Here is a 22,607-nt window from a genome sequence, read left to right as displayed (position 1 = left end):
ACCACCCCCCCATACCTCTGAGGTGTCTCTGTGTCTATCCAGGGAAGTGAAATCAGGGTGAAGGCTCTGGATTCTAGTTCAGTTCAGTCACCCGACTTCTCTAGGATTCAAGTGATTCAAATAGTCTCTCAATTCTTGGGTAGGAGGGACTATTTGTGTCCCCCCCCCGAAATTACGTTGAAACTTAAGCCCAACAGGATGGTTAAGAGATGGGACCATGTGACTGGAATCAGCACCTTTACTAAAGATGCCCCCCAGAGTTCTCTTCCGCACCCACCACATGAGGTTACAGGGGGAAGGAAGTAGACCCTCACAAGACAACCATGCCTTGACCATGGTCACCCCGGTTCCAGAACCACGGGAAACACATTTCCATGTTTTACAAACTGCCATGTGTAAGGGATTTTGTGACAATCATCCAAATGGACTAGGACATGTGCCCAACACCAATACCTTCTACTCACAAAATGGTGTGAATCAGATGAGAAAATATAAATGAAAGCAATTTGACAGTTAAGACATTAACTCTTTGTCCCCCAAACACGGAGTTTTATAAATATTAAGCCCTTTTTAAAAAATATTTATTTTTGTTTATTTATGCTTACAAGAGCTGGGGTATAGGTCAAAGCTGCGGGGGCGAGAGGTTTCACTGGAGACAGAGTGGGGAGCAGAACAGGCAGATCTACTGAAATACACTGCTGAAGGGAGCAGAGGGGAGTCAGGAGAGGTCTGCTGCACCCTGTGGGTAGCTCCCTGGCAGGGGGGTCAAACTCATGCTGCAGTGACTGGCGATAGCTTGATAGTGCTGAGACTTCAACCCCTGCCCCACCGGGGAGGCCCAAATATTAATCCCTTTTTAACATAGGCAATATGCAAATTGACAATGGCCTTGAGCTGGCTTTGGGGATCCAGCTGTCACAGCAAGGGAAACAAAAATAAACTAAGAAGGCTTCATCAAACTAAAAAGTGTCTGCACACTGAAGAAATTATCAACAACACAAAAAGACATCCCTACCACGTGGGAGAAGATATTTGCACAGCACACACCCAACAAGAGGTTAGTATCTAAGCACTATAAAGACCTCATGAAACACAACAAAATCAACAGCTCAATTAAAAATGGGCAGAGGATCTGAACAGACAAGTCTATGAAGACATGCAGATAAAAAGATGCGCATCATCTCTTATTGGGAAACTGGAAATCAAAACAACAAACACTTCACACCTGCTATTATCTAAAAGATAAGAAACTGTTGGGCAGGATGTGAGGGACGGGAAGCCTTGCAACTGTCGACTGGGATGGGAATCAAGGGCGCCGTCATTACGGAAAACAGGACAGAGATTCCCTAAAAAAATAAAAATAGAAATGATGATCCAATTATCCCACTTGCGGGTATTCACCCGAAGGACACATAAACACTCGTCTGAAGAGAGACCCGCATGCCCGAGTTCCCTGTGGCACTACTGTTAGCCGAGAACTGGCAACCACCCTCTTGCCCACAGGCTGATGAGTAGGGCAAGGAAGCGGTGTAGACACACAACGGAAGACGACGCAGCTCTCACAGACAGGCCACTCTGCATCTGCAAACACGCGCAGGGACTTACAGGGAACCACGCTGAGTGACACGAGTGGGAGAGAGAGACCAGGATTTACGCTTTCGAGGACGGAAACGAGTGAACCCAGGAAAAGAACACTAGCCCTGCAGACTGTAAGACCAGCCAGAGGCCGCCGGAAGGAAAGAGAAGGCGGGAAGGTCCATCAAGCCCACAGGACGGCTGTGGAGGGTTGCAGTGAACTTGACGCCGCAGATATGCAGGCTGGTTCCCAAAAGCACCGCAAATGCACATGCGAGGACTTGCTGCCAGTGAACAGCACAGAGCAGCCCCGCCGGCCCTGCGGTGTGTGAACCCGCGTGTCCCGCCGGCCGAGCAGCGGCCTGCTCCCTCTCTTCACTCCACTCCTTGCCTGCAAAACTCGGACACAAATTTCAAGTCACAATCCAATGTCCCCGCCTCTGCTGACATTTCCAAGACCGAGAGGGCGTGTCCCTCCGCAGTCTGCAGCGCTCGTGAGTGTCTGTGAGAACCCGCTTCTGTGACTGGGCCGCGGGGGTCACGGCCTATCCCATGCCCCAGGCACTCCCGTCCCGAGGTGACGAGAGCTCAGCGCACTGCACTGTCTTCAGGAGCAGGCGTGGGAACGACTTTCCACCCTCTCCCTCTCCAGCAAAACACGGAGGAGACATCGATACCGTCGGGCATGAGTCCAGACCTCCCCATCACAATCGAAATCACTCAGTGGCCCTGAGACACCAAGAGCTTGAAAACAAATTGTGTGTCTATACCCCTCTGCGGTGGGCCCAGCACCTCACTGCCTCGTAAAGTTGAATTATTTTATTGTCATGAGCTCTGGAGTCTGAAAGGGACTCCTCATGCGCACCCCAACAGTCACCTCCTGGACAGGTTTCAGCTTGTCTGTCTGTCTTAAGCACACACCCATCTGGCCATGGTTCAAAGACCGTCACTATGAGTCCCCAAGGGCAGCACATCTGTCCCCCACTCTTGGGCCTCGGCCCGCTGCATAGTGACATCGGACTAGCAGGAGTCTGCTGTTCCCTTTGGCGCAAGTAAAGACGCACCGTATTTACCCTGAAATGCCTTCCGACTCTGCATTTGGGGGCCGCTTGTTTCTTCTGAGCCTCACACGGGGCAGCATGGAAAGGGAAGTAAGCTTAAGCCCATTAAAATAACATTGTTTCCAGAGTCCAGCACGACAGTGACTCCCCAGGAGCCACAGAGCTGGTCACACAACAGTGGCAGCCTCAGGGGCCATTCCTGAGCCTGCTACGGGTGAGGCACACAGGGCTGAGGGCTTGGGCTCACAGGTAGGAGGAGGCTTCCTCGCTGCCTCAGAGCAAGAGGAACTGCGCGGCAAAACTGTGAAGCGTTTCACCCAGAGACACAGATACGAGACTCAGCAGCACTCACCTCCTCCAGGTGGGGACGTCCCAGCCTCGGCCCACAGGAGGGGACGTCCCGGGGGGCTCCAGCGGCTGCAGGGCGGAGTGCAGACTCCTCGACGGGAAACTCCCCTAACTGCAACTGCCTGCAAGACAGCGACAGGCGAAGCTCAGCCCGGCTGCAGAGCGGCGTCTGGTACTGCAGGGCTTGTGGGAAGGGCGCAGGCCGCCTCCTTCCAGGTGCTCCTTCCCGCAGACAGGTGATCGTCAGTTCCCGGCGTCAACCACGTCGCAGAGCCGAGCAAACCGGGGCCCCCTCACCCGAGGGGGGCTTCCCGCCCACCCCAAGGCCAGGCCTTCCCCGGGCTCCCCAGCCCCGTGCTCCCCAGAACCCGCCGCGGCGCCTGCCTCCGGGAAACCTGGCTCCCCCTTCCACGGAGAGGTGCCCCCCGAATGACAATGAAGACGGACAGCCTCGCGGACGGTGACTCAGAGGAAAATGCCCCTTTTATTAGAAACAGATTAAAGGAAAGGAAATCAATCTTGTGAGATCATGAAAATCCGGGCGAGTCCGGAATTCATTTATTTAAGATGGATGCGGGTCTGGAGGGCGAGGGGCTCGCGCGCGGCCCCAGCGCCGGGGCTTTTCCCTGGCGTCGCCCCGGCCGGCCGGAGCCCGCGCCGCCGGAGGCTGAGCTGACCGCGGCCCACGAGCCGCCCCGCAGCGCTGACGCCGCCGGGAGCCCGGGCAGGGGCCGGAGCTGCGGCCCCGGGAAGCAGGCGCGGGCAGCGCGCTCAGAGGCCGAGGTCGGGCTCCCTGCACCACCCGGCATTGGGCCTGGGCCGGGCCGCGTGAGAGGAACCAAGGGGGGCCGCCCAGGCGCGCTTCTGGGGTGACAAGCGCACCCCACAGCCGGACGTGCGTGAGAAGCCGAGGAGGCCTGTTGCATGCGGGGCCCCGGCGCGCTCAGCAGCCCCCGCAGCGGCGGGTCCTCGCAGGCCGGAGGGCGCCCCCTCAACACCGCGGGAGCCGCCCACCGGGCTCCGGGCGCGGCTGTCGACCCTGCTGCCCAGCCCAGCTGGCCTGAGGCGGGCCCGCGAGACCCCTCAGGCCCGGGGGCGGCCGCGCCGGAGCCCCACAAAGTGTCCGCCCTCCCCACACCCCAGGAGAGGCGCCCTGTGTCCGTCCGCGGGGAAATGGAGGCGACGCTGCCGGAGCCCCTCAGGCCCCCAGAAGAAGGCAGCAACCGCGACACCCACCCCAGGGCGCGGCCCAGGCCCTCAGCCCCACCGGAGCGCTCTAGGCACCCACCCGCCCTCAGGACGCGCCCCGGCCCCTCAGGGCCCACCCGCCCTCAGGACGCGCCCCCAGCCCCCTCAGCACACACCCGCCCTCAGGACGCGCCCCCAGCCCCCTCAGCACACACCCGCCCTCAGGACGCGCCCACCCCCCTCAGGACGCGCCCGCGCCCACCCGCCCTGGGAACCCCTCCGCGCTGCTCCGCCCGCCGCCTCACCTGAGGAGCCGCTCCAGGCCATCTCCCGGGCCCTCCGCCCGCGTCCACTGGCGCGGCCTCCGGCCCGGCCGGGCTCCCGGGGCGGCGGGCAGGGCCCTCGGCGGGCGGGCGGCGGCCACTGTGGAGCTCAGGCCGCGAAGGCCCCGGGGCGACTCACCCGCGGCCAGGCCGAGGAAGCGTCGCCTCGCAGGGCGGGGAGCGTGCGGGGGCGGAGGCGTGTGGGCGGGGCGGGGCGTGCGTGGCGAGGACGTGGGCGGCGTGTGGGGACAGCGTGCGAGGGGACGTGACGTGCACGCGCGGGGACGTGCGGGGGTGGATGCGCGCGGCGAGGGGAGGGGGGTGGACGCGCGCGGCGAAGGGAGGGGTGGACGCGCGGCGAGGGGAGGGGGTGGACGCGCGGCGAGGGGAGGGGGTGGACGCGCGGCGAGGGGATTGGGGGGGTGGACGCGCGGCGAGGGGAGGGGGTGGACGCGCGGCGAGGGGAGGGGGTGGACGCGCGGCGAGGGGAGGGGGTGGACGCGCGGCGAGGGGAGGGGGGGTGGACGCGCGGCGAGGGGAGGGGGTGGACGCGCGGCGAGGGGAGGGGGGGGACGCGCGGCGAGGGGAGGGGTGGACGCGCGGCGAGGGGAGGGGTGGACGCGCGGCGAGGGAGGGGGGTGGACGCGCGGCGAGGGGAGGGGGGTGGACGCGCGGCGAGGGGAGGGGGTGGACGCGCGGCGAGGGGAGGGGGGACGCGCGGCGAGGGGAGGGGGTGGACGCGCGCGGCGAGGGGATTGGGGGGTGGACGCGCGCGGCGAGGGGAGGGGGCCCGTGACGGATCCCGCGGCGGCGGGCACGCGGCTCTCGCGGCTGCGCCCGGCCGGCGCCGACTCGCCCCGTCCCCCGCCCCCGGGCCGGACCGTGACCCAGACGCGCATCCCCAGCCGCCCGGCCCGCCCCGTCCTCCAGGGCCGCGCCCGCCACCCGCCCCGCGGCCCGGGCCCGAGGGGCCTCCGTCGCCGGGACCCGGTGTCCACGGCAGCCGCGGGCCCCCTGCCCGCCGCGGGCGCGTTGGCCTCCGCGGGGCGGCGCAGCGAGCGTGTCCGCACCGGCCGCAGCGGGCAGCGCAGACCGCGGGCCGCAGAGACAGGAGGGCGGTGGGCCAGGCTGCCGCGGGGCCGCCTCACGGACGCCCCGTCCCGCCCGCGCTTCTCCGGGACGTGTCAGACCCACGGGGGCGCCCTGTGCGGGGGGCGCGGCCCCGCGCCTCACCCCAGCGGACGCGGACGCCCCGGGCGGCTCCAGCCAGGGGCACGGCAGGCGCCGGCAGCAAAGCCCGTGGACACAGGGCCGGGGCCTCCCCGGGGGGCGCGGGGCTAAGCCTCCGCAGCATGAAGCTGTGGCAGCCTCTGCGGCACGAGTTCGATCCCCAGGCAGGGAGCTGCCCACAGGGCGCAGCAGACTCGCCGGTCCCCCCGCTGCTCCCCTCAGCACTGGATTTCAGGGGATCCGCCTGTTCCGCTCCCCACTCTGTCTCTGGGGAATCTCTCACCCCCGCACCGCTGGCTGCACCCCGCTCCTGTGTGCATAAATAAATCTTAAAGAAAAAAAAAAAAAGAAATGGACAGGAGACCCCTGTTGCGCCTCTTCTTCACAAGCGGCTTCCTAGCCAGGGCCGGGGCAGGACCGCCTGGGCTGAAGCTGCGGCGAAGTGCGGGTGGAGGCTGCGGGCGGGCAGGGCTCTGCTGTGCTGACCGCTCCTGCGGGTGCTGCTGAGGTGCGGCCCACGCCCTGTCCCCGCAGCCGCCCCGCAGGCCCTGCCGTGCCTCCTTGCGGTGAGGGCCGGTGCGGGCGCGTGTCAGGGTCGTCCAGCCAGTGGCCGCCTCTTCTTCCTGGCTCTGGGAAGGGTCCCCGTGTCCTCTCCAAGCACGCTGGAAGGGCGCGGCCACTTCCACGTCTGGCTTCAGCAGCGCCCCGCGTCTCTCCCAGCAAGCGTGCCCCCCCCACTCCTGTGCTGGCGCCACTGCCTCCTCTTTGCATGATCTTAAGGGCCTGGTTGTCGCTTCTCCACCGCTGCCAATGTTAGTTTTCATCTGAGGGCTCCGCAGACCCCAGTTATGAAGAATTTACCAGCAGTCACTGGTAACAAATGTTAGTCCTAAACAGCCCGGCGCTTTCGAGACGGCAGACACGCCCCAGGGGAAGACCTCAGGAGCCAGGCTCCGTTGACACCCTGGCGCCACGGTCAGCCCTCTGAGGTACAGCCGTGTGCAGACATCTCGGCCTTCTCGGCGGCCAGCTGTGTCAGCCGCGTCGGGAGCGTTTGGAAGGAGCGGGCCTCTGCGCTTTCATCAGCGTGAGGCTGTGCAACTTCCAAATCGCCCAGACGAGTGAGGCCGACTGCGCGGGCGCACGGGTGTCTTGCGCACACACTGTGTACTGTGAGCACGCACAGGGGCTGGTGCACGTGTGTAGGCCGACCGTTGTGTATCTGAGTGTGTGCGGTTTGGAGCTGCTACTGTGAGGAACATGAAACAGACTTTTCTGTCACTCTCTGGGTTTATGTCTGACTTTGCACTCTGTGTGAACTTGGTGAATTTCTTGCACGTGAACTTGCTTCCTCTCACTGCTGAGCATAAGCTCATGGACCACAGAGCACAACAGAGATCTCCAGGGGCAGAAATCAGTTTGGGGGCCGCGTCCCATCGGGAGATGTTGGGCTGCCTGCTCCCCTTGGACCGAGGACCCTTCCAGCCTCACAGCCAGCAGTGGCTCATCCAGCGGGTCACTCTGGTGAGTTCTCTCACCCCCAGGACCGCTGGCCTCTCTGCCCAGGGCCCTCGTGGTCACACACACTAACCCCTTCCCTCCAGGAGTCCTAATTGAATCACATCTGCATGGTCTCCGTAGTGCAGTAAGGACCACGCTCACAAGTGCTGGGGCCCGGACACAACACCCCGGGGCACTGTTTCCGGCCACACGGACCGCAGGGTGACGTGCCAGGAGATGACAGAGCCTCCACTGAGGAGTCACGTCCCCGGGAACTGAGCTACTGGAGCATGTCTCAGCACATGATCAGAAGAGAGAAATCTATTTTGGTGAAAATAATTTTTACAACAAAACCTTAAAACTAGTAATGTACACTTGGGACCAAAGCCACCTGGGTGACTACAAGTGTGTTCTTCTCACCCTCGTTCCCCAGAGACACGGAGCTTGCTGATAGGAGAAAAAAGGAAATGCCTCTCTGCTGCTGCAGGGACTGAAAGTCAACTCGCCTCGTGATGCCAATACAATTAGAGTTGCTTGTGGCTGTGTTCAGGGGTCCTGAGGGGCAGGAAGGTTCCCTGGGCAGGGCAGGAGGGGCTTGCAGTGCCCCCTCATTGCAGGGGCCGATGAAGAAAGTGCAGGTGGGTGTGACATAGAGAATTTAATGAAAACTCACCTGATTTCCCAATATTTTCTGCCCCATGATAATGACCATGAAATGTGAGGACCCTCTGCTGGAGTGGGGGCCACGCTGTATAGTGGAAGCTCTCAGTTGAGTCCCACGGAGAGGAAAGTCTGCAGAAAGATGTGTAATTGCCATGAACACAGTGATTCACTCGAGATTTTGTAGCTATGTAACCTGTTTGCTGCAACAGGTATTCAGAAGAATGTGTTATTTGTTCCTCAAAAGCCCCTTTACTGAGAGAAGCCATGTGCCTGCAGTGGGTCAGGGGGCAACCGCCAGTCAAAGCAACATGGCCATCCCTGGGGGACTTATGCTTTCTTGAAAATTAGAGGAATTCATTGAAAAATAACACACATTAATGAACAAGAAACGATAGCTATGATAATAGGAGTGATACTGGTTCAAGAGAGGATTAGCAGAGGATTTTTGTTGCTGTACTTTATTCAACCAGAATGAGCACCGCTGGCTGGCTGAGAGGTGAGGAGTGGGTGGTCTGGGCAGTGGCCATCTCGGGCAGTGCAAACAGCAGGTGCAGGGCCCCGTGGTGAGACGGGACAGGCCCACGGGTAGATGTGACTGTGGTGCTGGAACCCCAGGCCCCCAGGCTGGATTGGTTACGTGGGTTTGAAGAGGTTATTGAAAGGGAAGCTCAAAGCAAAAGATAATGCAGAGAAACTCCTGGGAAGAGTGGAGAAGCAGTCGGTGGGGGAAAGGCACTGAGAGGAAGCTCTACCCTGCCGTCCTTTAACCCCTGCTCCCGCAGCATCTCACGTGGCGCATCTCTCTCCATTGGCTGGGGCTCCTGACACACACAGCGGGTGACGTGTGGCCCCTGGCAGCCCCGTTCCCACCCTGAAGTCGCAGATATGGACGGAGGAAGATCATCGCCCACAGGTCTCTCCGCAATCAAAGGACTGATTTCCTAGAACAACACAATTCATAAAATGGTGACTGTCGGGATCTTGAAGTTGTCGTACCTCATCCTGCCTGGACCCCACGGTGTGGGAATTGCTAGCCTTCTGTGCCATGAGGAGGTCGCCAGACACCGTGGTTCCAGAAGCTAGGTGCCAAGAGTGCGCGGTGGCCGGAAGGGAAAAGAGAGAACATACAGGGCCTCCCTGGTGGCACAGCAGTTGAGCGCCGCGCTGTGAAGCTGTCCGCAGCCTCTGCAGCGCCGGTTTGATTCCCTGCCGGCCAGGGAGAACCCCACATGGCATAGCAGACCTCTCCTGCCGCGCCCGCTGCTCCCCTCAGCAGTGTCCTTCGGTCCTTCTGCCTGCTCTGCTCCCCGCTCTGGCTCTGGTGAATTCTCTCACCCTCCCGCACTTCTGACCTGTACCCCAGTTCTTGTATAAAATAAATAAATCTTTAAAAAAAATATTTAAAAAGAGAGAGAGAAAGAACATACAGCGGAACAACCAGACGCCAATCTGGGCACTGAGGAGGGTCCGTCATGGTGTCTGGACACTGACCCGCCTTCTGGACAAAGGGGGCGACACTACGGAGATGATTCTGTTCACCTTGAAATGTGGATCCACAGAAGGACCTGCTTCTTTCACTGTCACCGAGCCACCAGAGTTGTCGTCAACACAAATTCCAGAAGATAATTCATGTAGAGTCACTTGTCATGCAGCCTAAGAATGTTTGTTCATCAGCTGAGGTGAGCTCATGAAAGATTCATGTGGATAACAGGCGTCTTTCCTTCCTACTCCGAGATTCTTTTTAGACACATGCGAAAAAATGTGCAGGCAGAGCAGAGCCTTGAACACTATCAGCAGACTCTCTGCCTCGGGTCCTTCAGTTTGAATCTCTCTCCACATGCGCATGTCTGTCTGGACACACGGCTACACATGCACACACACACATCTGGCCACATGTGCTCAAAGCTATGAAAACATCAGCAAAGACAAAGCTGCCCTCACTCCCCGCTGCCTGCGGGCTCCCTTGCCCGCGTCTCAGCCCCACCACGTGCCCGGCATGCCAGTGCTGCGGGGTCCCCAGCGGTTGCCAGCCTGTCTGCAGCTGAGGAGCCCAGAGTGGGCTCAGAGCTGAGACGGTTGTGAGGGGCCTGAGGACAAAGAACCAAGAAGGGGGTGCTGGTGTGCAGGGGGCAGACTCGGTGGGAAGCAGGGGCCAGCACTGGTCACTAAACACACAGCTCCCAGACAAGCAAAGGAAAGGGGTGTCCGTGCAGAGGACCCGCGGACTAAGGGGTAGGAAACAGGAAACATGTTCGGGAAGAGCAAAATGGCCAGCTCACCCAAAACGGCCAAGGCAGAGCTTGACAGCGTGGATTTGCAAAATGAAGTCAAAGGAAAAAACTACAGAAGTTCCATTAATTTCTACCTTTCGAATTTGGTCAAGCCTGGAAGATCTGTTCGAATTGATCAGTCATTACGGCGAGTTGCCCAAGGTGCTCAGAGAATGAAGTCTCCTGCTTGTTGTGAGCGGAGCTCACTTTTTCTTAGGGGACAGCAAGTTTAAGCTCACACAGGCCACGGCACCTCCCTGCAGCGCGTGGGACTCGTGAGCCGACAGCAGCTACCAGACTCCCCTCCACACATCTCCTGGGAGGTCAGGGGCTGCTTCCGCTGAAGAAGGAGCTGGGCCCTGGGGATCCCTGTCTCCTGGACCTACTCTCCACGTGGCGGTGCCCAGGCAGTCCCCCCGTGGGCCGCTCTAGCTGCTGCCAAGAGGAAGTCTGGCCACTGGACGGTCCACCTGTGACCCTAGGTGCACCCTCCCTGGTCTTCTCCATCAGAAAAAATAACAAAAACAACAGAGAAGCCGAAGTGCTCCTCACCCTCAGCCCAGCTCAGCCCATCCACCGGGCCTTCTCGACTACTCTGTGCTTAGCAGGACACACGCTCATTTTTTTTACATTAAATCCTCAGGGTGAGGCTGGAAAGAGGCGCTCACATCAGCAAGGGCAAGGGTGCAGACCGCAAAGCAAGGGTGATATTTATCGCTTAACACAAGCAGTAAAGTGAGGAATTAACATAACAAAGATAAGAAGCTAGTCCCAGGCCTAGTCTGAGCCACCCCTGCATCCTCTAACTGACCAGAACAAGCCACGCTTCACCTTAGCTCAGGGAATCTTAGACTCCTGCCCCTCAGAACTGTGGGGCTGCGAACGTGTGGCCTCCTTCCCAGATCCGACACAGCGTTTCACTAGAATAAGCCATGATGTTCCAGGGAAGGTATGTCAGGCTCAGTCTACAGATGAAGCAGCAGAAGTTCAGAACAAATACGGCTCTTGACCAAGTTTATTGACCAGGAATTGCTCTTCCAATGGTCTCTCGGCTGTAACACCGTGTGCTCTGCATTGTCTCGTGGGTGACAGAAGCGGAGCCTCGCATGCTTGCGGAGGCCAGCACAGGAGGGAATGCCGGGGAAGCTGGGCAAGGTCTAGACAAGGGCACCCGGTGCGTCTCAGGGGGAAGGCCTGTTCAGTAGCGCCAGCCGAGCCCCTGTGGGGAGGCAACCCCAAGGAGACTGGGATTCACAGGAGCTCTGACAACTTTTCCAGTTTCAATCAAGTGCCCCCTAACCTAGCTAACCTATCCGCGGCTGGCTGCGGCCTTGTGCTCAAAGTGTGCAACCTCTCCAATGCCAAAGATCTATTTTTTAATGAAAATTTTGGTAAATATTCAGGGCTTTTGGGAACAAAGCTCAATCGCGCAATGTGGCCTACGGATGCAGGACGGGGTGGGGGATGGGGCGGAACGGTGCTGCGTCTGCCAGCTGGAAACACTCCTGGTCGAGTACATGGATTTGATATTGCAGCTGACAAGACTATCACACTCACTCTAGTGCACAATCAGGTCTCAGCCGCAGTCAGTTTGGCTGCAGGGAAATAACTGCAGCTTAGGCCTTGGAGCCATCAAATGGCTTCTTGACACGATGGGGTTTCTCCCTGGCTTGACTGTAATTCTGAGTTGTGCTTCTACAGACAAACTTTTGCACATCCATTAAAATTCTCACAGAGAAAGGACAAGAATCTGTTCTGTAATTACATGGTGTTTTCTATTTAAACTATTGTCCTTAAAGTGTTTTTGTAGAAGAGCTTTAAAAATTGCAATATTCTCTATGTAGACAGAGCAGCACCCACTATATACCCCACCGAAGCAGAAGAGCTCGGCGGGCAGCTGTGCTGAAGGTGCCACGCTTTAAGCACGCTCGGCAGTGCTGTGACGACGAGATGCTGTCCAACAGAGGTCCAACCAGGCCTTCCTTTTGGGTGTTGACACATGTGCTGAGCGAGTCCTAGAGCCACAGTCCTCTGGGGCGGGGCTTCAGGGATCAGTCACCAGGAGCCCCCAGGGCTGTGGGGATGGAAACTCAGCCTGGAAAGGGCAAGTGTGGAGACACACACACCTGAGCCAGCAGGTCTGGAAGCACGTGAGCTATTGGAGGGGAGACTCATTAGTACCTCGGTGTCCACTGGGGTGTGGCCTGCTGGGACTCATGGAGCGGGAGGCCTAGGACTGTGTCTGCCCCCACACCACCTGCTGTGCCCCACTGAATTCGGCCTCTCTGCCTGCACAGGACACACTTGATGCGGCGCCAGGCCCAGCGACACTCACCAGCACCCCCCGGAAAGCAGGTCGCCCACTCGTCAATAACCCAGTTCTTGGCGCTATCCCCAAGGGACACCTCCGTAGCGTGTGTCTGGAGGCCATGTGGTCCACAGGGCCGCAGATATTGGTGGACTTTGCAAGCAGAAGCTGGGTGAGGGTCTGACCTCCAATCCGCCTGAAACAAGGGACACTTGGAACCCGGGGACACTGACAGGCCCGGTCACACCCTCATCCTGGGCCCTCTCGAGAATTCACTGAGCTGCCCAGGCACCCACAAAGCTTCCAGAGACAACTGAGAAGTAGGGTGAAGGCGAACAGTAAGTTTCAATGCCTCCCCAGGCTGCTCCAACTAGATGGGAGAGCGGCTGCTTCGCCTGGTCCGCAGAGCCTAGCACAGAACCACAGGAGAGAACAGGACAGGCCTCAGGGAAGACCTGAGTGAGCTGGAGACCCGCACTCCGCCCAGTGAAGAGCCACAGCGCTGGTCATCCACACTCACCAAATCCGGGAGCGTCAGGCAGGCGCCACGAGCGGGAAGCGAAGGGTATGGTAACAGCCTGGAGAAGGCAGGCGGCTCAGCAGCAGTGCTGGGACCTGAGCAGCAGCTGGAAGAAGAGCGGTGGGTCTCCCCGGCTCAGCAGGGCAGTCGGAGAACAATGAGGAAAACGGTCGCCTCAGGGGCCTGTTAGCATCCAGGGGGGACCACGTGCATGATGTAAGGGCCCCAGCAGAGCGAGGGGTAAGGGTCAGAACTTATTTGAAGAAACAGTGGCTGAAAACAGCCCCGAAGTGGGAAGCCCGGAGTCCAGGCCCAGGAAGCGAGCTCCAAAGACGCTCCTGGAGACGCCACGGCAGACACGGCGGGGCGCACTGTCACCCGCGGCAGGCGAGGGAGCAGCAAGAGGAAGACAGCTCGTCACTCCCACGGCACCCGCCCAGCCTGTCAGCGGAGTCTTCGCCAGGAACCGCATGCAGTATTCAAAGTGCCGAAAGGAAGAAACGTGCGATAAGCGGTGTCAGATACACAACCCCAGGATCGTCACCTGCGCCAACAGGTATGGAGCGAGCATGCCTCTCCCTGCCTACGACAGCCTGCACGCTCCCCCCGCCGCCCTTCGCGAGTGACAACTCACTCTCCGCCGCCACTCAGGCCGCGATGTTGAGAAGCGTCCGGCACGGCCCGACCATGTCCTCCTCCCCCTTGCGAGGCACTTTTAGAAACTTCCAAAGGCTGTGCCCTCTCGAGGATTTAGAGGAGTGCCAGAGCTCCACCTTAGTTAACAAAATAAAGCATAACAGTAATTTAGGATGACGACACCTTCGCTTTCAAGCGGAAAAGGAAAATGATCTAGCAGAGCAGGCCAGCGATGTGTTCCGTTACGCTTCGCTGTCCACAAAGCTAGGCTGGACTCACTCGTTCAAAGTTGGTTTGGGAGATTTCGTAACGACTGCACTTGCAGGTGACGAGAGCTGTCCACACTCACAGTCATCACCGTCTGAAGCTCCTGAGCACAGAGTTGGGTTGGTGTGAATGGCACTCAAGGAGCAAATTGTGTAGCCGTAACATTAACTTCACAAGCTTGAAACACCCATAGGGGCGGCTTGTCTGCGTGTGAATCAGAATGATGTAGTCCACACCAGCTAAGAATTCGCCTAACCCTCCAGCCTGTCCACACCATTACCCGTCCTCTCAGACTTCCCCACCGCCGCTTTCCTGCAGGCCGGCCGCCTGGCCTGGGCCGCTGACACCAGTTTTTTCCAAGCGCCGCTTCACTTTTTTCTGGGAAAAAATCATCATAATAAAAATGATTACAGCTTATGAAGTGCTTTTCAGCTTCCCGTTGATTTACAAACATGAATTCATCACTGTCCAAGAACAGGCACCTCCAGTGCAGCCGTCCACTCCAGGAGTAAACAGGAAACCTGCAGAGATTTCATCCTGGCTGCCTTCCTAGGCATTGACGGGGAGCGGGCGAAAGACGGTTTTCCACATGAGGGTTTCGCTTCTCGCTCACTAAGCTGCAACTTGCTGCCTTTATTTAAGGAGCCGGCAGGTTTGCCTGTCTCCTGAGCTTTCCTCGGGAAGGGCAAGCGTCCCATAAGGTGCGCTAAGTACAATGCGAAGTGCACGTTACGAAACAGGAAAAGAATTTAACATCTCTGATGTGTTCTCCAGAACCATTAATCCCAAGAATTTTATTTTTATTTATTTCTTGCAAATCCAAATGGAACAGTAATTTAGGAGGACGACACCTTCACTTTTAAACAGAGAAGGAAAACCATCTAATTGGGCGGGACGGTAATGTATTTATCTACCCAAATCTGGAGTTCAGTTTACCTTATTATTTTAGTTTACCTTATTATTTTAGTCGGGCTTATAAAAATTACTTATTTTCCTAAGAAAACCAAGGAAAAACAAATTGCACAGCAGTTGGGTTGCATAGTAAGAGCTTCTCATACAAGCCTTAGGTCAATAAACTTAAACTTGTTCATCTGAGGGTAATCAGCAAAATAAAAGTGTAAGCTACGCTGGGCTCTGGTGATCTTCAGGCCTCGTTCCCTGAGAAGATAAAGGTGTTAAATACTAGTAATACATGAATTTCTATACAGTAACTTACTCTTTTGCTAAGTTAGAATTCTCTGAACCAAAGAGCGAAAGCAAACTGGTGGCACACTCAGCTCATCAGAGGACGGACGTTCGCCACAAACAGCAGAAGAAAGTCGTCGCCTCCCAGAGAGTCACGGGTCATTCATTACAGCCCCCCGCTCCGTCTGGACGCTCCTCCTCCATCACCAGTGGTCGCGCTGGGGTCCTCCGGGACATTCCAGCAGTTCCAGGAGGCGTGTGGGCCTGGGGGGCAGTCAGTGGACACGCTCCGGGCACCTGCGCCCCCGTCAGGTCATCCAGTTGGGAAACTACTCCATCATTTCGCCCAATGAAGAGCAAGAGAAAAGCCGGTAAAGGGATCTGGTCATAGGTCAAGAAACATGTTCTTCTGTGAAAAGTAGACACACATCTCCGCTCGATGCAGAATTGAAGGGTCGTGAAGGAACCTGAAGCTCCTGGCCCCCAACATCTCACCGCACCGATGAAGAGACTTCTAGAAGCAACCCCTCAAAAATGCCGCTTCAGAGATGCCCACAGAGTGCAGGGGTGGGGGGAAGGTGGGGGGATGTGTGGGTTGACATGAGGCCCCTCAGGCCGCGGCCAGTGTGAGTGCCGCCCTCTCCACCTGAGGGAGTTCTGGGGGTGATGGTCTAGTCCTGTCTGCACCCTCAGATGCGGAACAGAAACGAGGCGACCTGCTCCCCACGCTCAGACGCGGAGTCGTCGCTGGGTCTCCAAGCTGGGATTCCGTTCCTCCATGACCGCAGCGCCTGCCGATCCTCCCAGTCAGTCATCGGTCAGTCTGTCTGTCTCTCCACAGAGACTGACACATGGGCGTGCCCACGCGGACACGCACATCTAACCCGAGCACTGCGCTCAGCAGGGCTGGGGCCGCACAGCACTGAATTGAGAGCACACAGCTGCGCACAAGGATACATCCCGCAGCAGAAGGCGCAGGACCTGCTCTTCCAAGGTGGCCGAGACTGACACCACACACAGGCCTGAGAACAGTAGACTTACGGGAGGTAGCGAAACCCAAGCAGATCCCAGGTCACGCTCCCTGCCTGCATTTGCTGCTCAGGAACACGGGTGTGCCCTTCTGTATCCCAACACGCGCAGCAAGAGGCGCAGCACACGGTGGAGGGAAGACATGGGGCCATGAGCAGGGTTCGCCCCGGTACCCAGCTTTAGAGCACCCTTCCCTGGCACGGGCATGTGCAGGTGCGACCTTTCCCGTGAGATGAGGACCGATTTATCCTGCTCAGAGCCAAGATGCGCTGGGTTAAGGGTGGGGTCCCGGGGAGCCGTCGTCTGTGCGCCAGCAGCTGGCCCAGGGACAGGCAGTGGGGACCACATGCACCTCCTCTGGCAAGTAAAGCGTGGGGGAGCAGGCGCAGGCTCCGAGCCGGCCAGATGGCACCGGAACAGCCTGGATGTTGGCTGGACGACTCCAGCGCAGGCTGCCTCCGTAATGGGGCACCCTCGGGGAGACAGAGGCCCAGGAAGTCCTTCTAAAGGGGGAGGTGCCGCTCTTCACAGCTACAGAGGGACCAGCCCCCAGATATTTTGACCCAAATGTTGCAACCAGCTGAGAGAATTGTGCCCCTGGATTTCGCTACTGCGTAAGACGGGCGGCACAGGGAGCTGATGGCGTGTAGTGAGCACCAGAGACTTGTCCCAGCGCCGGTTTCTTCGGGAGAAAGTGAAACTGAAAGAGGCAGCTTTGGGGGGAGACTCACCGCGCCCGGAGCGGCTGGCTTCCCCGGACAGGGCTCCTCTCCTTCCCTTCTCCTTGCCTCCTTGCGCTTCCTGCCACTGTCAATACTGAGCCTCTAGAAGCGCGCGTGGGAGCTCCTGGCGCAGGGTCTAGTACTGGGTACAACACGGCCCCGACTTGGTTCAGGCTTTGGAATCACTTACATTTTGTCCAGAATCCCAGGGTCGCTAACCAGGTGTTACTCCAGGCAGGAGCGCGGAGCGGGCGGCCGGCTCGGAGCAGAGACAGCGCGCTCAGCCGCGTCAGGCCACCTGTTGCCGGGGGAGAAGGGGCAGCCACGACCTCGCGGAGCAGCCTGGCACCGCCCCGACGCATTTAATCGCGTGCGACCTTTAAAATTCAAAAGTGTTTAAAACGGTTTTATTAATGCACCAGAGATATGTACAAGGTCTTAATAATATACATCATTTTCTTTCCAAACAAATCCACGTTAAGAACACGCCCTGCAGCGACGGGACTGGAGGCCTTATTCACGGGATGATCTGCTTTCAGAAACCGCCCGGAGACGAATTCACCGTAGGAGTGACCGCAGAGCAAAACAGCAAAGGGGGACAACGGCGACGGGCAGGGGTTGGGGGGCACGTGCTGGGCCGGGCGCGCCTTCAGAGCTCAAACCTGGAAGACAGAGCGGGTGGCATCTGAGGGGGTGCCGGCCTTCCGCGCTCTCCACTCCTGACCACCGGGTACCTGCTCACCCAACCCCGTCCTTGCAGAGCCATGCCACCGGGAACAGGAAATGGCACGTGCCTACATGGGCACGTGGGGCCAGGCAGAGGGCCCTGGCGCGTGGGCCAAATGCCTGCCTCAGCACAGCCTGGCAGGGAGAGTGATCTCCGGCCAGAGACAGCGAACGCGTCCCCTGCGTGACTCCCCGCCCGGCTCCCGCAGACGTCCAGGGCCTAGAGCTAAGGCCAGGCCCTCCTCTGCCCGGCGACCAGCCAGCTTTGCCCTGGCTGGGGGCGGGGGTGGGGGGAAGATGGGCCCCTCCCTGCGTCCGACGCCTGCCCGGGCCCTCAGAGGAAGGTTCTGGAGCCTATGCTGGTGCAATGAATCGCGCACCGCGACCCACGGCTGTGTTTAGCCTCAGATGAGGGTCTGGGCGCGTGTCGCGGTTTGAGGGATTATTTAAAGAAACCCCGACTCCCTGCCTAGAGCCCACAGCTGAAGGTGGAAACGCAGGCCCGGCTTTTCCACCCGCCGCTTGGCAGAGCTGGAAGGACCACAGGCCCGGCCCCCCGCCCGCGGCCCGAGGGCACTCACTGGACACCCTGGGGATGCGGATCTCCTCGCTGCTGCTCCCGTCCCCGCCGTCGCTCACGGTCCTGATGGCGACCAGGTAGTCCTCCTCCAGCGGGGCCAGCAGCTCGGCCGACGTGTTGTTTGTCTCCAGAACGTGAGCCTTGCCCTGCCGGTTCTGCCGGTACAGAATCTGAACAGGAGGGCGTGTGGGTCAGGGACACGGCGCCGCAGCCCAGGAGCACACGGGCCACGCGGCTTCTCTCTACATTCGCTTAAGGGAAAAAGGCTCCTTTCAGCCACTGCCTCTGACATGAGCACAGATTTGTCTCTGTTGATTAAACAGCTCGGGGCTGTTCTCTGTGGAGCTGGCAGCGAACAGGGGCTTGTGCCCTCTGGACCCACTTCAAGGGGCTGAGGACGGGCACCTGCCCAGAGATGAAGCCCGAGGCGAGGGCCTCTGCCCTGGCCAGACCCCTTTCGTGACACTAAGGGGCCAGCTCCGACGGCAGCCGAAGCTCTAGACACCCCTGGCCTCCTCGCTCTCAGGGCCGCTGTCCACACACACCGCCATTCTGGGAAGGTCAGGGCCGCCGCGTGAAGAAAACACTTCGTGTGCGACACGGATTTTTTTCTTATGCTCCAGACAAGCTACCGGCCTCAGGGTAGGACAGTTTCGGTGAAGAATTTGAAAACAGCGAAGTGTTTTCAAAACAGCCTGGTGGGGGCCTTCGACGCCCCCCCTCCCCCAGTGCCACGGCACGCGCCTCCCTGGCCCCCGGGTAACCTAATGGGCGGGAGAGAAGCCGCGAGAAGGGAATGCCCACCTTGTAGCCCAGCACTTCCGACTCGTTCTCCATGGTCTTCACGTGCTCCCAGTTCAGGCACAGCTTAGAATTCGCCAGCTTCCAGGCAATGTTAGCCGGGGGCTGGCTCGGGGCTTGGAAAAGACAATCACAGACCTAAGTGAACACGAACCAGCCCGCGGTTCCCCCAACCCGCCGACGCGCGTCCATCCTAATGGGGAAGCGGGTCCCTCCAAACCTGCGGACGGGGGTGTCCGTGACAAACTCGACGTGAACCACGGCTAGCGCAGGGTGGATTTATGAGTCACCACCGGCGAGGCTGCTTACTTGGGCGCGTGTGAAAGCTGGCGGGCCCCACGGCCCCGCGCCGGGGCCTGCAGGCAACGAGCATGTCCAGCACCCCCAGGCTGCGGCCTTTACAGAAACCGACAGAGTCCTCTGTCGTCTCTTACTCTGAGCCGTGCCGGCGCTCTTGGGGGGAAGGGACGCCATGACGCAAGGTCTCTGGCACACCTGACTATGACAGGCTGTGAGGATGGAAGGGAAGCTCTTGGAGCTCACGCCGGGCCTCAGCCGGGCCGGCTCTGCTCTCGCTGCTCCCCGTGCTCCTCTCGTCCTGCTTGGCATGTGGTGGGTCCTCACTGCCTGCCAGGCCTGCGGTCTGAAGGCTGCCCCGGCCCAGGCGGGTCTCCCCGGACAGAGCTGAGGAGTGACGGGACCTGCCACGTCTCTTTGGCCCACGATACGGCTGGACAGTGAGGACCCCGGGTGCCACTGAGACAGACCACATGGGCAGCTGTGGCCGACTCGATGAGCACCCGAGTGTACACCGTGGCCTTCAGTGCCCTGAGGGCATGTCATCTGGAGACAGGAGGCGGGAAGCAGGGAGGGCGGCTGTCCATCAGCTTTCTAGAGTAACGGATCTAGTCGGGCGGAGCAGCCTGCGTAGCAGGCGTGGAGGCCACTGATGGGAAGCCAAGCCCGGGGCAGAGCCGAGGACACCGTCCCGCTCTCTTCATTCCCAAGCTGGTGTTGCTCCACCGCCTCATCCTGCTCTCAAAGGACTGAGACTCAAGAAACCAGAGGTTTACAACGATCCAGCTGAACACAGAGGCAAGGCTAGAGCAAGACGTGCCTGCTCCTTCCTCGAATTTCTGAGGTTGAATGAGCACAATATTTTCCTCATTATAACGGAAATGAAAACAATTTTTTCAAAGTTTTTCCTCAACCTCTAATCTTTTAAGTCATGGGGTGGCCACACTGCTTGCCCACAGCCCCTGGCCTCCCAACCCTGATGGACCGGACACCCCTGTTCACCCATGTGCCTGCGCAGGGGCCCAGGGGCCGGAGGGACGCGGTGGTGCGGCAACAGGCTGCCTCACGCTCAGGTCCACACTCGACTGTGTCTCCTCACGCTGGCGTCCAGACACCCCGCCATGCGCATCTTTAGACCACAGGGGTCAGACTCTTCAGCTGCACGTGCCTCCCCAGCACAGAGCGGGGCACACAGAGAGCCGACAGCGCACACTCTCACGTGCTAGACAGATGCACGCTTGGGAGGACCGGGCCCGCTGTGTGGTCTGGGAGGCCGTCCTGGTTCAGTGACCTGTGTCCTGGGCCGAGGGCGGACCCAGCCATTCACCACACGCCCTAGATTCGAGACACCTGCCAACGCACAGCAAGCCGCTGGCCTTGTAACGCGCACAGGACGCGGACCGGCCAGACCGTGACCCCGCAGCCCCTGCCGGGACTGGGGCGTGGCAGCCCGACCCCGCATGCGCTCCAGGCATGTTGGCTGGCTCATCTGCTCTGAAACGCTGGGTGGGAACAGCAATAGTTTTATAACTATTCCTTCTCAGCTCATCCCAAAGTGCCTTTTCTAATCTTTTCCTTGGCTATAAAAGGGATAATATAAAAGTCCTCACCAGATACCACAGTTTTAATATCTAGTATACTCTGGCGACACGTTTCTTTTATCTCTTCTTTAAAATGGAGTGCTAACATTTAACAGCATCGTGCAGTCGACACGGAGAAAACAAGCTCACTCCTTGGATGTCACTGGCAGTGACGGAGTCTTCTGCTATGTCTGCTTCGTTTTGTTTAGATTAAAAAAAAAAAAAAAAAGTTCTGTTTCAACACTTAGACTCTGTCGCAGAAGCTCCCGGCAGGGAGATGGCCTGGCGGTAACCCCGGGGTTTGCATCATCTCACCCTCTGCCCGACCTGGAGGGCGGCCCGGGAGCCAGTGGCCTCTGGAGGTTATCTGGAAGGCTCTACCCCTTGCTGTCTGGGAGGTAGGAGGAGGCGGGCTTGGGGTCAGAGACGTGAACCTGTGTCCAGTCCCCCAAGAGCTGGGGGTCCCCACGTTTCTCAATCGAGGATCAGGTGCGCTGCAGCAAGCCCAAGGAGGAGGCCCAGCGTGGATGGGCAGGTTCTGCTGCTGGCCTCAGGCGCATCTGCTCGGGCCGGGAGCGGCCCTGGGCACTCACCTGCATCTCTGCCGACAGGGCCTTGTGAGGACACGCCACTGCCCGCATCTCACAGGGGGTGGGGGGACACGGAAGGCTGGGTGGCCGCCCAGCCGGGAGGCAGGACCAGGGCCCTGGCGGCAAGGACACGGGGCCTCTGCTCGGCTGCAACCCGTCTGCCCCACTCATGCCCAGAACAGTCTCTCTCCTTGAACCCCGACAGTTTCCCTTGATGGTTAACAGAAAGGCTCTGAGATTATCTGCATCTGAGGGACGAAGCACTAGACCGAACCAGATGCCAGGCACATGGCGATGGGGAGGGGGGCCACTCTGACCTTGGCCCTGAGGGCAGGTACTCACGGGACTTCTTGGTGGTGGCATTGACCGGGGGGCTGGAGGGCCCCGTGCCGGCTGTGTTGAAGGCCCTCACGGAGGCGAAGTAGACAGTGTTGGGTCTCAGCCCCGTGATGTGCGTGGTCGTGACGTTCCCGCCAACCCGCGTCCTGCCAATCATGGCCTCTCCAGGGTCATCTGTCCAGTACAGGACCTGCTCGTGGAAATAACCACAGGCATTCATGGCCTCCACCCGAGCGGCGTGGGACGAGGGGTTCTGATTGCACAAGCCCCACAAGCAAACCACCGAGCCTCACGTGGGTGGGAAAGGAACGAGGCGGCCCAGGCCTGGGGGAAGGTGCAAGTCTGGTTTCCTGGTTGCCCAGAGCAAACCTCAGGCCGGCTGAGCCACCCAAAGGTGCAAGGCTCTGCAGGGAGTGTGCATGAGTGTCCTGCTGAGGGTCCTGCGGGGCACACTGGGAGCCCCCACATCAGTCCCAGCAGCAGGGAAGCAGCACGTCTGACAAGGGGGGCGCCTCCCGCCCCACGACCCAGCTCAGCTGGAGCACACATGTGGAGAGAAGACACACAACGCCCTGCGTGCCAGAGGCGCTGCAGAAGAAAGAAAGGCTGAAGAGACCTGGGGCCGTGAGAGGCTGGCCGGGCAGGGGAGACCAGAGGGAGGCGCCCGGGGATGCCACCCCACCTGACTTTCTGCTCGGACCAGAAAGTTCCAGTAAAAGCAAAGCAAAAGGGTGCAAGGAAAAACGAGGGGGTTCATGGTCATCCTTGAGTTCTAGCTCCAAAGTGAAACCAACCTCATCACCCCCAGAGTGCGCGTCAGCGAGCCTGAGGCCATCACTGGGCCTCAGTCCTCAGCTTGCGAGCAGTGG

General features: G+C 59.3%; 1 protein-coding gene and 1 long non-coding RNA gene across 4 annotated transcripts in view; both read right to left on the bottom strand.

Annotated features, from left to right (window-relative positions):
* LOC119254919 (uncharacterized) overlaps positions 1 to 4,515 on the bottom strand; it is a 68,774-nt gene extending 64,259 nt beyond the window's left edge. For all 3 annotated transcript variants that reach the window (XR_008551496.1, XR_005127417.2, XR_005127416.2), the window contains exons 1-2: positions 4,478 to 4,515; positions 2,989 to 3,106 (exon numbers count right to left, since the gene is read on the bottom strand). This is a non-coding gene — a long non-coding RNA (uncharacterized LOC119254919). The remainder of the gene's footprint in view (positions 1 to 2,988; positions 3,107 to 4,477) is intronic.
* Positions 4,516 to 17,226: 12,711 nt separating this feature from the next.
* The window catches only part of CNTN6 (contactin 6), a 302,895-nt gene continuing 297,514 nt past the window's right edge, over positions 17,227 to 22,607 (bottom strand). The window contains exons 22-25 of the mRNA XM_054694220.1: positions 21,742 to 21,928; positions 18,936 to 19,048; positions 18,133 to 18,301; positions 17,227 to 17,487 (exon numbers count right to left, since the gene is read on the bottom strand). Coding sequence (XP_054550195.1) covers positions 17,384 to 17,487; positions 18,133 to 18,301; positions 18,936 to 19,048; positions 21,742 to 21,928 — 573 coding nt within the window. The 3' untranslated portion in view covers positions 17,227 to 17,383. The remainder of the gene's footprint in view (positions 17,488 to 18,132; positions 18,302 to 18,935; positions 19,049 to 21,741; positions 21,929 to 22,607) is intronic.

This window comes from Talpa occidentalis, unplaced genomic scaffold, assembly GCF_014898055.3.
Source record: "Talpa occidentalis isolate TD23 unplaced genomic scaffold, MPIMG_talOcc4v2.1 talOcc4.10, whole genome shotgun sequence".
NCBI lineage: Eukaryota > Metazoa > Chordata > Mammalia > Eulipotyphla > Talpidae > Talpa > Talpa occidentalis.
The sequence above is the reverse complement of the archived record's forward strand: the minus strand, read 5'-3'. Positions and strand labels throughout refer to the sequence as shown.